Source organism: Mercenaria mercenaria, chromosome 4, assembly GCF_021730395.1.
Source record: "Mercenaria mercenaria strain notata chromosome 4, MADL_Memer_1, whole genome shotgun sequence".
Lineage (NCBI taxonomy): Eukaryota > Metazoa > Mollusca > Bivalvia > Venerida > Veneridae > Mercenaria > Mercenaria mercenaria.
Genome location: NC_069364.1, coordinates 33,032,576 through 33,048,077, shown reverse-complemented (window position 1 = coordinate 33,048,077; position 15,502 = coordinate 33,032,576). Strand labels below are relative to the sequence as shown.

The window sequence follows — 15,502 nt, the reverse complement described above, 5'->3', positions numbered from 1 at the left end:
TGAAAACTTTAACCTGAAATTCTAAGTAAAAAGGGAGGATAATCATGAAATATTGGTCTGAGAGTTCGGACCCTTGTTCCATATGATGTGATGATGAGGAATAACTATTTTAAGTTTGAAGCATATCCATCAAGTAATAGAGATAAAGAGAAAGTGCATCAAAACTTTAACCAAGGTGCAGACTCAGAAGGACGCATGGGAGACACAATAACGATACAGATAAACTAGATGTGTGTCCATTGGGCACTGGTGTCCCCTTTTCTGTCACTGTACATGGTTTCATGATTCTAGATGAAATATTTTTCAAGATAAATGCAACATAAACTTTTAAGCTCTACATGTGCATTTTTAACTAAGTCGAGGACCATAACTCTGGTCTGGCTGAGTGAAATCCCAAAACAACACTAGGTGCACAAAACATGCTATAATACTTTTTGAGATATAGGTGATAAAACTTATGCCCTTAATGCATATTTTTGACTAAGTCAGGGGCCATAACTCTGGTCTTGCAGAGTGAAATCCAAAAAATAAACAAGAGGGCCATGATGGCCCTATATCCCTCACCTGTTATCATTGCACTTGAGGACAAGAAGGTCCTCAGAAAAAATATTCTAAAGGACAGGAACAACAAAGGGAAGAAATTTAACCAAACGAAAAAAAAAATTCTAACAAGGTATAGATATGTCAAAATACACCTAAAAATTGGAGGTACCATCCATGTTGTACCACAGAAAAGTGGTCTCGGTTTTTCCCTACGGCCAATAATAAAAAAGTTACTAAAAATAAGCTATTTATAGTAATGTAAAAGGGAAGTAATTAAAAAAAAAATATTGTAAGTGAACAAAAGAAGGATCTGCCAAATAAATCTGTTGACATAAATGAAATTTCAGATCAGTATCTTCATTAGTTATGGAGATATACCAATTTTAATTTGAAATAAAGGGAGGTAATTTGACATAAAATCAATCCATAGTTATCTACCCTGATTGTCTCAGTCCAACTAATAGCAATAATGAAATTTCAAATAAGTCCTATAAGTACTTACTGATATAAATCCATTTTGATTACAATCAGGGGAGGTAATCAGATATAAAATAACTCTGGAACCTACGATTGGATCTGATTTGTCATGGAATCAATGATTTATTGTTGTTGAAGATATTTTGGAAGTTTGTATAAAATAAAACCATAAATGAAGTCTCTATATGGCTGCAAAAGCCAAAATAGCAAATTTTGGACCTTTAAGGGGCCATAACTCTGGAACCCATGATGGAATCTGGCCAGTTGAAGAAAGGAAGCAAGATCTTGTGGTGATACAAGTTGTGTGCAAGTTTGGTTAAAATCAAATCATAAATGAAGCTGCTATTGTGCAGACAAGGTCAAAACAGCTAATTTTGGCCCTTTCAGGGGCCATAACTCTGGAACCCATTATGGGATCTGGCCGGTTCAGAAAAGGAACCGAGATCTTATGGTGACACAAGTTTTGGGCAAGTCTGATTAAATTCAAATCATAAAAGAAGCTGCTATTGTGCAAACAAGGTCAAAATAGCTAATTCTGGCCATTTCAGGGGCCATCACTCTGGAACCCATAAAGGAATCTGGCCAGTTCAAGAAAGGAACCAAGATCTTATGGTGATACAAGTTGTGTGCAAGTTTGGTTAAAATCAAATCATAAATGAAGCTGCTATTGTGCAGACAAGGTCAAAATAGCTAATTCTGGCCATTTCAGGGGCCATAACTCTGGAACCAATAATGGAATCTGGCCAGTTCAAGAAAGGAACCAAGATCTTATGGTGATACAAGTTGTGTGCCAGTTTGGTAAAAATCAAATCATAAATAAAGCTGATATTGTGCAGACAAGGTCAAAATAGCTAATTTTGGCCCTTTCAGGGGCCATAACTCTGGAACCCATACTGGGATCTGGCCAGTTCAAGAAAGGAACCGTGATCTTATGGTGATACAAGTTGTGTGCAAGTTTAATTAAAATAAAATCATAAATGAAACCACTATCGTGCAGACAAGAAATTGTTGACGCACGGACTGACGATGGACGACTGACGAAGGGTGATCACAAAAGCTCACCTTGTCACTATGTGACAGGTGAGCTAATAAAAAATCAAGTGCCTAAATGACATCCTGAATCATATTACTACATGGTTTCATGACTCTTTGTGAAATATTTTTAAGATATATATAAATATATGCAACACAAACTTTAAAAGAATTTTATGCGCTTTTTTCACTAAGTCAAGGACCATAACTCTGGTCTGGCTGAGCGAAATCCCAAAGAGAACCCCAGGTGCGCAACTTCACATGCTATATAACAATCTTCTAATGTTTCATAACTCTCAGTCAAATACTTTTTGTGACACATGGGACAAAAACTTGTATGCCCTTTATGCACTATTTTTGACTGAATCAAGGGCAATAACTCTGGTCTGACCAACAGAAATACCAAATAAAACCCCAGGTGCATGACTTCACATGCTGAATAATACTCCCATTATGTTTCATGAGGCTAGATGAAATGCATTTTGAGACACACAACACAAACTTATATGCTCCTTCAACTAAGTCAAGGGCCATAACTCTGGTCTGGCTGAATGAAATCTCTAACAACACCCCAGGTGCACAACTTCACATGCTGAATAATATTCCTGTTATGTTTCATAATCCTAGGTCAAAGACTTTTGAGATATATGCGAAATTCTAGGTCTTTTTTATGCATATTTTTGACTGTCAAGGGCCATAACTCTGGTTTGGTTATGTAAAACCCCAGGTACACAACTTCATATGCTGAATGACAATCCTGTGAGGTTGATTACTCTGGGTCAAATACTTTTTGAGATATGCACAAAACAAATTCAAACAAATGAATCGACGGGCAAAGGCAATTGTAAGTGCCCCCTCCAAAATTTTTGGGAGAACAAAAATTCAATTTGATTACTGCCACACACCTTCTTTTGTGACTTGTGTAGGTGCCCTTTGCTGATCGTCAGATTTACCACCTTGTTTCTTGTTCTTGGATTTCCATGCATGATAAACCTTGAGTCGGCGATGAAACTCGTAACGACAAGCGTCTAACAGATCCATGTCTGTAATTAAACATTTAAAAAAATTCTACAAAGCAAATTAAAATAAGAGCTTTGAACTACCTGGTCCAAGGTTAGAAACCCAGAGTTTGGAGACACGTCTACAAACTCAGCATCTGGTTGGCTGTTTCAGCATGTCCAACCATTGGCAAGGATGTACCAGTATTCTGAAACAGAACTCCAAGCTGAGTTTTATAACCTTTGAATTTGCCCTCTGGGAAATCTTTGCATTCAATATTTGACAAATAAACAAACAACCGTAAGGTTTTTATTTTAGTTTGTGTAATACTTGCCATTAAACATATCTAACTATAAACTGTCATAATCATGTCTTATTTTGGTACACTTAAATTTTGTCATTCCATACCAGAAGTAAAGACAGCCAATTTTAAACCTTGTCCAATACATTTAAAAGTTGGGTATCAGTCAAGAGGTTACAAATTCAACCAGTGGGCAAAGCAGATTTCTCCATGATTGACAAATGTCATCATTATATAATGTTATCACAGTATCTGTGTATAGCACAAATTCATGTTAATAAAGACTCAAAAGCATGTTTTGTTAGGTTCTTAGTCAAACCAATACAGTTCTTAGGCTCCAAGGTTAAATGAAACAAGCAATCAGATGTTCGAGATTTGAGAGTGGTGTCCAAATCCAGTTTTATGACCTCACACCCACTCCATATGGTACTTGTTTTATAACCTCACACCCACTCCATACGGTACTTGTTTTATAACCTCACACCCGCTCCATACGGTACTTGTTTTATAACCTCACACCCACTCCATACGGTACTTGTTTTATAACCTCACACCCGCTCCATACGGTACTTGTTTTATAACCTCACACCCACTCCATACGGTACTTGTTTTATAGCCTCACATCAACTCCATGTGGTACTTGTTTTATAACCTCACACCCGCTCCATACGGTACTTGTTTTATAACCTCACACCCACTCCATATGATACTTGTTTTATAACCTCGCACCAACTCCATGTGGTATTTTTCCAGCTGGTGAAGGAATATCTCAAGTGCCCTTACTGCATTATTTCAGGTAAGGACGGGCGTACAGGTAGAACCATATAATTTCTACAAGCCAGCTGGATGGCGTCCACACAAGAGTGAGAGCTTAACTACTTGACTATAGAAACTCCTTATGCTCTTCTGAGCTATAAACAAAATGTCACATCCTGCTTGAGCATTTTATATATCTAATAACAATATTCAATTCTTTACTTATTTCTAAATGTCGAAGGCACAAATATGGTGAAAAGACAGCAAATCCAGTGTCTGCAAACTAAAAATATTTTATAGCATGCCTACCACAAGATGTATTGATGGCATCTCTTAACTCTGCATACTTCCACTTGGACAAGTCATGCTTCTGACCGGCCGCGGCGGCACGCTGCGCCATTACAGCTTCAGACCTACACAAATAAAATGATGAAAATCATATTTTGAAAAAGGAATTTCTACATAATTCTTGCTCTGGTTTCAAATTTATGCAAGGTTTAACTTTGAATGTATTTACAAGTCAAGAAAATTTAGAGCAAATCTCATGAATTGATTTTGTATCAACTATTGATAAAAGTTCATGATTTCATACTGTCTGTCTCCAGTCTCTGTGTATTAGTGAGGTCAAGATTTCATACTTTCTGTCTCCAGTCTCTGTGTATTAGTGAGGTAAAGATTTCATATATATACTGTTACAGGCATGTGCAGGATTTCATTTATCATTTCAGAAAGCGTCTGAGGTCTCAAGCTTCACAACAGTGTGATTTTCTTATAATTTTACCAACCAAATTCAAAATGTTCTTAACTTAAGTCTCAAGTATTAAGTATGTGGGTATATGTACAGTGCGCAACTCAATCAAAATTCAGACAATTTTTGTCTATGTAGAGGAGTTTTCTGTACATAAGTGTACACGCTTGCTTTTGAAATTTCAACCTCTCTATTATTTCAGTATTTGTAAAATATAAGTAGTTTTAAAGGCTGGTGACATTTTCCTTATTTATAGTGGTTTCAGTCTGTGCTGACAAATGCTTCAAATATAATATTCTAGTGTTTCTGGAGATTTTATATCAATTTGTTACAGTAATAAAAACATTCTTTTTCTGGTTCTGTGAAGATCACTTAATTTGTTTAGTGAATCATTGCAATATGGACGTTCTCTCGATGAAGACATAGACGTCTCCTGACTTTATCAAATATGCATATAAACAATAAAACAAACATTACAAGCATGGCTATCACATGCATTCATAACATAATCTACAAATCAAAATCAATTCTAGTATTTGGTCTAATATAAGAGTGCTTAACTGTGAAAGTGAGTAAATGAAAAACAAACCATATATCGTAAATGACATCATTCCTGTCACAAAATTACCATTTTTGTACAAACAAAATTACAAGATGATAAACAAAGGAAAGTGTGTACAATCCGACTATGACAGATTATAGCTGTACATATTTGTACTATACATGAGTACTTTAAGCTATGTGGTGGTGGGATTTGAGGTAATTAGGATTTGCATATAACATGTCAATGTATTTTTCAGTATCCTGTTTTCTCATATTCTCGGGGGCCTAAGGGGTTGTTTTTATTCCCAGTAACAGGTTAACCATTCCATAAACAGCATTTGGGTGTTATTTGGTAGAAAATTCACTTGTCTTTCAGATGGAGTCATAAAATGTTACTGAAATTATCCCATTTAATTATTTTGTTATTGTTTGATACCACCCTCACCCGCAGAAATGGACCAAGAGTTTCTTGTATTCCCATGGATTTAGATTTGACTTTTCATCACAAATAAGTTGTAGAATTTAAAACATTAAAATTACCACTGTGTTATAAAAAGATATGTTCTGTATTAAGTACATCAAGAAATATTACAATTAATTGCATAATCAATAATTTATGGCAAATTTGCTAATACCACCAGAAAAAAAAGAGGTTTTTTTTGAAAACTGAGTAAAATGCTGATAGTTTCGTCAATATGCATTCAAATCACTTGAAATTTTCAGTGTGTTAGTTTTGCACCATTCCTGACTAGAAAATAACAAACATTAAATTATTCGACAACTTGACGGCAAAAAACGAGAATATGAGAAACCCTGAGATACGAAAAACAGAGATATATGTAGAGAACTCTTTTTCTGCAGTCCAAGTATTTTGGTGAGACAGGGGATGGGAAATGGGAAAAAAGTAGGGTGATTTACTGTGAGAGTTGTTGATAATATTCTGAATGTGAAAGCCTACTATTAACTGGGAAGACAGCGTCAAACTTCTGATATAGTGACATCTGCTTTACATCATCATTCTGACATACTGGCATCTGCTTTACATCACTCTGACATACTGGCATCTGCTTTATTTCATGATTATGATACAGTGGCATCTGCTTTATATCATCATTCTGACATACTGGCATTTGCTTTATATCATCATTCTGGTACAGTGGCATCAGCTTTAAATCATCATTCTGACATACTGGCATCTGCTTTATATCATCATTCTGGTACAGTGGCATCTGCTTTTCACCATCGTTCTGATACAGTGATATCATTATTCTGATATATTAACATCTGCTTTACATCATCATTCTGATATAGTGGCATCTGCTTTACATCATCATTCTGATAAAGTGACATCATCATTCTGATATAGTGGCATCTGCTTTACAGCATTATTCTGATATAGTGACATCTGCTTTACATTATCATTCTGATATAGTGACATCATTATTAAACTAGAAGTTGCTTTTGTAGAAAAGCACATGTCTCCCCAAAAACAAGGAGCATCAACTTTGCATGTCCAATCATCCTTTGAAGTTTCAATGTTTTGGGACAAGTGGTTCTCAAGTTATAGATCGAAAACAGTTTTCCATGTTTTGGCCCCTGTGACCTTGACCTTTAATAGTGACCCCAAAATCAATAGGGGTCATCTACTCTGCATGTCCAGTCATCCTATGAAGTTTCAACATTCTGGGTCAAGTGGTTCTCAAGTTATTGATCGGAAATGGTTTTCCATGTTCAGGCCCCTGTGACCTTGTCCTATGATGGAGTGACCCAAAAAACAATACAGGTCATCTACTCTGTAAGTCCTATCTCCCTATCAAGTTTGAAGATTCTGGGTCAAATGGTTGTCAAGTTATTGATCAGAAACTGGTTTCCATGTTATGACTCCTGTGACCTTGACCTTTGATCGAGAGACCCCAAAATCTATAGGGGTCATCAGGGTCATCTACTCTGCATGTCCAGTCATCCTATGAAGTTTTAACATTCTGGGTGAAGTGGTTCTTGAGTTATTGATCAGGAACTGTTTTCCATTCCAGACCCCTGTGACCTTGACCTTTGATGGAGTGACCCCAAAATCAATAGGTGTCATCTGCTCTGCATGTCCAATCATCCTAAGAAGTTTCAACATTCTGGGCCAAGTGGTTCTCAAGTAACTGACTGGAAACAGTTCTCCATGTTCAGTGACCTTGACTTTTGAGGAATGACCCAAAAAAACAATAGGGGTCATCTGCTCTGCATGTGCAATCATCCTTTGAAGTTTCAACATTCTGGGTCCAAGGTTTTCCATGTTCATGCCCCTGTGATCTTGACCTTTGATGGAGTGACCCCAAAAACAATAGAGGTCATCTACTCCATACGCCCTACCAACCTATGAAGTTTGAAGGTTCTAGGTCAAATGGTTCTCCAGTTATTGAGGAGTAAGAATGTTATCTTTTTAAACTAATACAAGATGTCAACAACCTTTTTAAGAAAACTGTACAATGAAATATAGTAAAACACGGACGACATTATGATACAAGGGTATGTGTAAAATGCTAGAGTTATCCAGTGTTTCAAGTAAACCAAACATAGAAATATAAATGAAACAGCCAGGGAAAATATCAACTGTTTGAGTGAGCCTTGGTGCTCAAGCAATCTTGCTCCAGTGAGTGGTGTTTGAATGAGCCTGGGTGCTCAAGCCATCTTGCTCCAATGAGTGGTGTTTGAGTGAGCCTGGGTGCTCCAGCAACCTTGCTCCAGTGAGTGGTGTTTGAGTGAGCCTGGGTGCTCAAGCCATCTTGCTCCAGTGAGTGGTGTCTGCGTGAGCCTGGATGCTCAAGCCACCTTGCTCCAGTGAGTGGTGTTTGAGTAGGCCTGGGTGCTCAAGCCATTTTGCTCCAGTGAGTGGTGTTTGAGTTAGCCTGGGTGCTCAAGCCATCTTGCTCCAGTGAGTGGTGTTTGAGTGAGCCTGGGTGCTCAAGCCATCTTGCTCCAATAAGTGGTGTTTGAGTGAGCCTGGGTGCTCAGCAATCTTGCTCCAGTGAGTGGTGTTTGAGTGAACCTGGCTGCCAAAGCCATCTTGCTCCAGTGAGTGGTGTTTGAATGAGCCTTGGTGCTAAAGCCATCTTGCTCCAGTGAGTGGTGTTTGAGTGAGCCTGGGTGCTCAAGCCATCTTGCTCCAGTGAGTGGTGTTTGAGTGAGCCCGGGTGCTCAAGCCATCTTGCTCCAGTGAGTGGTGTTTGAGTGAGCCTGGGTGCTCAAGCCATCTTGCTCCAATAAGTGGTGTTTGAGTGAGCCTGGGTGCTCAGCAATCTTGCTCCAGTGAGTGGTGTTTGAGTGAGCCTGGGTGCTCAAGCCATCTTGATTCAGTGAGTGGTGTTTGAGTGAGCCTGGGTGCCCAAGCCATCTTGCTCCAGTGAGTGGTGTTTGAGTGAGCCTGGGTGCTCAAGCCATCTTGATTCAGTGAGTGGTGTTTGATGAGCCTGTGTGCCCAAACCATCTTGCTCCAGTGAGTGGTGTTTGAGTGAGCTTGGGTGCTCAAGCAATCTTGCTCCAGTGAGTGGTGTTTGAGTGAGCCTGGGTGCTCAAGCCATCTTGCTCCAGTGTGTGGTGTTTGAGTGAGCGTGGGTGCTCAAGCCATCTTGCTTTAATGAGTGGTGTTTGAGTGAGCCTGGGTGCTCAAGCAATCTTGCTCCAGTGAGTGGTGTTTGAGTAAGCCTGGGTGCTCAAGCCACCTTGCTCCAATGAGTGGTCTTTGAGTGAGTTTGGTGCTCAAGCCATCTTGCTCCAGTGAGTGGTGTTTGAGTGAGCCTGGGTGTTCAAGCCATCTTGCTCCAATGAGTGGTCTTTGAGTGAGTTTGGTGCTCAAGCCATCTTGCTCCAGTGAGTGGTGTTTGAGTGAGCCTGGGTGCCCAAGCCATCTTGCTCCAATGCGTGTGTGTGTGGTGTTTGAGTGAGCCTGGGTGCTCAAGCTATCTTGCTTCAATGAGTGGTGTTTGAGTGAGTTTGGTGCTCAAGCCATCTTGCTCCAGTGAGTGGTGTTTGAGTAAGCCTGGGTGCTCAAGCCACCTTGCTCCAATGAGTGGTCTTTGAGTGAGTTTGGTGCTCAAGCCATCTTGCTCCAGTGAGTGGTGTTTGAGTGAGCCTGGGTGTTCAAGCCATCTTGCTCCAATGAGTGGTGTTTGAGTGAGTTTGGTGCTCAAGCCATCTTGCTCCAGTCAGTGGTGTTTGAGTGAGCCTGGGTGCTCAAGCCATCTTGCTCAAATAAGTGGTGTTTGAGTGAGCTTGGTGCTCAAGCCATCTTGCTCCAGTGAGTGGTGTTTGAATGAGCTTGGTGCTCAAGCCATCTTGCTCCAATGAGTGGTGTTTCAGTGAGCTTGGTACTCAAGCCATCTTGCTCCAATGAGTGGTGTTTGAGTGAGCTTGGTGCTCAAGCCATCTTGCTCCAGTGAATGGTGTTTGAGTGAGCATGGGTGCTCAAGCCATCTTGCTCCAATAAGTGGTGTTTGAGTGAGCCTGGGTGCTCAGCAATCTTGCTCCAGTGAGTGGTGTTTGAGTGAGCCTGGGTGCTCAAGCCATCTTGATTCAGTGAGTGGTGTTTGAGTGAGCCTGGGTGCCCAAGCCATCTTGCTCCAGTGAGTGGTGTTTGAGTGAGCCTGGGTGCTCAAGCCATCTTGATTCAGTGAGTGGTGTTTGATGAGCCTGTGTGCCCAAGCCATCTTGCGCCAGTGAGTGGTGTTTGAGTGAGCTTGGGTGCTCAAGCAATCTTGCTCCAGTGAGTGGTGTTTGAGTGAGCCTGGGTGCTCAAGCCATCTTGCTCCAGTGAGTGGTGTTTGAGTGAGCCTGGGTGCTCAAGCCATCTTGCTTTAATGAGTGGTGTTTGAGTGAGCCTGGGTGCTCCAGCAATCTTGCTCCAGTGAGTGGTGTTTGAGTGAGCCTGGGTGCTCAAGCCATCTTGATTCAGTGAGTGGTGTTTGAGTGAGCCTGGGTGCTCAAGCCATCTTGCTCCAGTGAGTGGTGTTTGAGTGAGCCTGGGTGCTCCAGCAATCTTGCTCCAGTGAGTGGTGTTTGAGTGAGCCTGGGTGCTCAAGCCATCTTGCTCCAGTGAGTGGTGTTTGAGTGAGCCTGGGTGCCCAAGCCATCTTGCTCCAATGCGTGTGTGTGTGGTGTTTGAGTGAGCCTGGGTGCTCAAGCCATCTTGCTCCAATGCGTGTGTGTGTGGTGTTTGAGTGAGTTTGGTGCTCAAGCCATCTTGCTCCAGTGAGTGGTGTTTGAGTAAGCCTGGGTGCTCAAGCCACCTTGCTCCAATGAGTGGTCTTTGAGTGAGTTTGGTGCTCAAGCCATCTTGCTCCAGTGAGTGGTGTTTGAGTGAGCCTGGGTGTTCAAGCCATCTTGCTCCAATGAGTGGTGTTTGAGTGAGTTTGGTGCTCAAACCATCTTGCTCCAGTGAGTGGTGTTTGAGTGAGCCTGGGTGCTCAAGCCATCTTGCTCAAATAAGTGGTGTTTGAGTGAGCTTGGTGCTCAAGCCATCTTGCTCCAGTGAGTGGTGTTTGAATGAGCTTGGTGCTCAAGCCATCTTGCTCCAATGAGTGGTGTTTCAGTGAGCTTGGTACTCAAGCCATCTTGCTCCAATGAGTGGTGTTTGAGTGAGCTTGGTGCTCAAGCCATCTTGCTCCAGTGAATGGTGTTTGAGTGAGCCTGGGTGCTCAAGCCATCTTGCTCCAATAAGTGGTGTTTGAGTGAGCTGGGTGCTCAAGCCATCTTGCTCCAGTGAGTGGTGTTTGAGTGAGCCTGGGTGCTCAAGCCATCTTGCTCCAATGAGTGGTGTTTCAGTGAGCTTTGTACTCAAGCCATCATGCTCCAATGAGTGGTGTTTGTGTGAGCTTGGTGCTCAAGCCATCTTGTTACTTAATGGTGTTTCACTGTATAGGAATTTTCAACAAGTTGGATGCATAAGGATGTAGGAAAGCCTACTATGAAATCAGATATTCATGGGGGACTAATTTCTGTGGATTTCCTTCTATCAAACCATCAAATTATGTTAGAATGAAAAACACTATTTTAAAATCTGAAATCCACAAGTTCCTCTCCCCACAAAATACCTCACAAAGTTTTACGCCCACGAAATTAAATGATTTCACAATACTACTATGAGAAACTTAAAAGGTATAGGCTTTTTGTCTATAAATGAGAAAATGGCAGTGTATATAAATGCACATGGTTTAGGTTTGAAGTGCTACAAGACAGATGTGTCTCATGAACAAGGTGCTTCATGTTGCGGGTCATGCACTTATTTTTATCACCTCACAGAGTTGTCGATGACCCATGGGTTGTTCTTACCACCCGCCACTAGGTTGGTACCACTACCAGATTTGGGCAGTTCACCACTGAATTAAATACCATATATTTTTACAGCATTATACTGGAAACATAAACCAAAGCTTTACTTAAAGATTCCCTCTTATAATTTTTGATATGTAAATTTAGGTTTAACACTATTTTCCAACAATGTATCAGTACAGCAGTTGCTTAACAAAACTAATGTTCCTGGATTCCATTTTCCGACACCTACCTGACAACTTCCTCACATGTAACTGACAACTTCTTTACATGAACTATCTCAGAAGACAGAAGTCTGATCTTGGGCTTGAACTTGTTATATCTCTATCTATATTCTTGTGCTCTACATACTGTGCTAACCAAGTGGGCTCTCCTAGGTTTGTGCAGCTTACTGAGCTAACCAAATGGGCTCTCCCAGGTTTATGGGGCTTACTGAGCTAACCAAGTGGGTTCTCTCCAGGGTTTATAAATCTTACTGTGTTAACCAAGTGGGCTCTCCCAGGTTTAAGAAGCTTAATGAGCTACTCTCCCAGGTTTATGAAGCTTACTGAGCTACTCTCCCAGGTTTGTGAAGCTTACTGAGCTAATCTTCCAGCTTTATGAAGCTTACTGAGCTACTCTTCTAGGTTTATGAAGCTTACTGAGCTACTCTTCTAGGTTTATGAAGCTTACTGAGCTACTCTCCCAGGTTTATGAAGCTTACTGAGCTACTCTTCCAGGTTTATGAACCTTACTGAGCTACTCTTCCAGCTTTATGAAGCTTACTGAGTAAACAAAGTGGGCTCCCCAGGGTCATGAAGCTTACTGAGCTACTCTCCCAGGTTTTTGAAGCTTACTGAGGTACTCTCCCAGGTTTATGAAGCTTATTGAGCTAACCAAGTGGGCTCTCCTAGGTTTATGAAAAGTAAACAAAGTGGGCTCTCCCAGGTTCATAGAGCTTACTGATTTACCAAGTGGGCTCTCCCAGGTTTATGAAAAGTAAACAAAATGGGCTCTTCCATGTTTATGGAGCTTACTGATTTACCAAGTGGGCTCTCCCAGGTTTATGAAAAGTAAACAAAGTGGGTTCTCCCAGGTATATGGAGCTTACTGATTTACCAAGTGGGCTCTCCAAGGTTTGTGAAGCTTACTGTAAGTAATCAAGTGGGCTCTCTCCAATGTTTATGAAGCTTACTGAGTTAACCAAGTGGTCTCTCCAAGGTTTATGAAGCTTACTGAGTTATCCAAGTGGGCTCCCTCAGGTTTATGAAGGTTAATGAGTTATCCAAGTGGGCTCTCTCAGGTTTATGAAGGTTACTGAGCTAACAAAGTGGGTTCTCCCAAGTTTATAAAGCTTACTGAGCTATCAAATTGGGCCCTCGAAGGTTTATGTAGCTTACTGAGTTAAACAAGTTGGTTCCCCAAGGTTTATGAAGCTTACTGAGCTAACCAAGTGGGCTTTCCCAGGTTTATGAAACTTACCGAGTTACTCTCCCAGGTTTATGAAGCTTACTGAGCTACTCTCCCAGGTTTATGAAGATTACTGAGCTACTCTTCTAGGTTTATGAAGCTTACTGAGCTACTCTCCCAGGTTTATGAAGATTACTGAGCTACTCTTCTAGGTTTATGAAGCTTACTGAGCTACTCTCCCAGGTTTATGAAACATACTGAGCTACTCTTCCAGGTTTATGAAACTTACTGAGCAAACCAAGTGGGCTCTCCCACCTTTATAAATCTTACTGAGCTACTCTCCTAGGTTTATCAAGATTACTGAGCTTCTCTCCCAGGTTTATGAAGGTAACTGAGCTAACCAAGTGCGTTCTCCAAGGTTTATGAAGCTTACTGAGCTAATCAAATGGGCTTTCCCAGGTTTATGAAACTTACTTAGCTACTCTTCAAGGTTTATGAAGCTTACTGAGCTACTCTCCCACGTTTATAAAGATTACTGAGCTACTCTCCCAGGTTTATGAAACTTACTGAGCTAATCAAGTGGGCTCTCCTAGATTTCTGAAGCTTACTGAGCTACTCTTCAAGGTTTATAAAGCTTAATGACCTAACCATGTGGGCTCTCCCATGTTTATGAAGCTTACTGACCTACTCCCCCAAGTCTATGTAGCTTACTGAGCTAATCTCCCAAGTTTATGAAACTTACTGAGCTCCTCTTCCAGGTTTATGAAGCTAACTGAGCTATTCTCCAAGGTTTATGAAGCTTTCTGAGCTAACCAAGTGGGCTCTCTCAGGCTTATGAAGCTTATTGACCTACTCTCCCAGGTTTATGAAACTTACTGAGCTACTCTCCCAGTTTTATGAAGTTTACTGAGCTAACCAAATGGGCTCTCTAAGGTTAATGAAGCTTATTGACCTACTCTCCTAGGTCTATGAAGCTTACTGAGCTACTCTCCCAGGATTATGAAGCTTACTGAGCTACTCTTCTAGGTTTATGAAGCTTACTGAGCTACTCTTCTAGGTTTATGAAGCTTACTGAGCTACTCTCCCAGGATTATGAAGCTTACTGAGCTACTCTTCTAGGTTTATGAAGCTTACTGAGCTACTCTTCTAGGTTTATAAAGCTTACTGAGCTACTCTCCCAGGATTATGAAGCTTACTGAGCTACTCTCCCAGGTTTATGAAGCTTACTGAGCTAATCTCCCAGGTTTATGAAGCTTACTGAGCATCTCTCCCAGGTTTATGAAGCTGCAAATGCTCAAGGTATTTTTATAGTCCCTTTATAAAGAAATAAACAAATTTTCTCTTAAATTAAACATATATTGTGATAATGATAAAATTAGACCAAATTAAGCGTATTAAATTAGGACTATATTTCACACTTATAACTTTTTGATACATCACTAAAACTATGATAAGAAGCATACTTCTCTTTTTGTCTGTTAAATCAAAAGAACCTGACACAAAGAAAACACAGCATACCTAACAAGGGGTGGTAGTGTAACATCCTCAACTTGATTCTGATCTTCAGCGGCAAGACGCAAGGCAATCTCTCTGTCACGACGCTCCTGCTCAATGATAGCCTGTCTTTCTGCTTGTTCTTGCCGTTCTTTCTCTTTCTGGACTCGCAAAATTTCCTGCAGATGTAAAAAATGTATTTTGTTTTTTAGTTTTTACACTGTTTTTACAGTATTCTATGTACTGGAAAGTACAGCTGAAACTCGGCATTTCGAGTTCCAAGGGAACGGGACTTGAAATTTTCCTGGACACAACTTAAACAGATGGAATTATGATTAACCTGCAAAATTTCTTTAACATACCTGGAATTTCCAGATAAGGCTGTTTAGTCAAATACTTTTTGAGATACATGTGACACAAACATGTATACCATTTATGCATATTTTTGACAATCAGGGCCATAACTCTGGTCCAACTGATAAAAATCCAAAACAAAATCACATGTGCACAACTTCACATGCTGAATAATATTCCTATGATGTTTCATGACCCTATGTCATACACTTCTTGAGATATGTGCGACACACCTTTTTATGTATGTTTTTTTACTAAGTCAAGGGCCATAACTCTGGTCTGACTGAGTGATATCTCTTACAAAACCCCAGATGCACAACTTCACATGCTGAATAATATTCCTGTAATGTTTCATAATACTGGGTAATACACTTTTTGAGATACATGCAAGACAAACTTAGGCCCTTTTTATGCCTATTTTTGACTATGTCAAGGGCCATAACTCTGGTCTGGTCTGACTGTGTGAGATCCAAATTATAACCCCTGGTGCACTGCTCCCTGTGCTGAATAACAATCCTGTGAGGTTTGATGAGTCTGGGTCAAATACTTTT

At 40.5% G+C, this 15,502-nt stretch overlaps 1 protein-coding gene across 5 annotated transcripts in view; it reads right to left on the bottom strand.

Annotated features, from left to right (window-relative positions):
• The window catches only part of LOC123551416 (unconventional myosin-VI-like), an 87,076-nt gene that overhangs the window by 16,721 nt on the left and 54,853 nt on the right, over positions 1 to 15,502 (bottom strand). For 3 of the 5 annotated variants that reach the window (XM_053540905.1, XM_053540904.1, XM_053540906.1), the window contains 4 exons: positions 14,622 to 14,776; positions 11,678 to 11,761; positions 4,418 to 4,521; positions 2,958 to 3,095 (listed from right to left, as the gene is read on the bottom strand). In XM_053540905.1, coding sequence (XP_053396880.1) covers positions 2,958 to 3,095; positions 4,418 to 4,521; positions 11,678 to 11,761; positions 14,622 to 14,776 — 481 coding nt within the window. The remainder of the gene's footprint in view (positions 1 to 2,957; positions 3,096 to 4,417; positions 4,522 to 11,677; positions 11,762 to 14,621; positions 14,777 to 15,502) is intronic. The other 2 variants (XM_053540907.1, XM_053540908.1) reach the window with 1 other exon arrangement.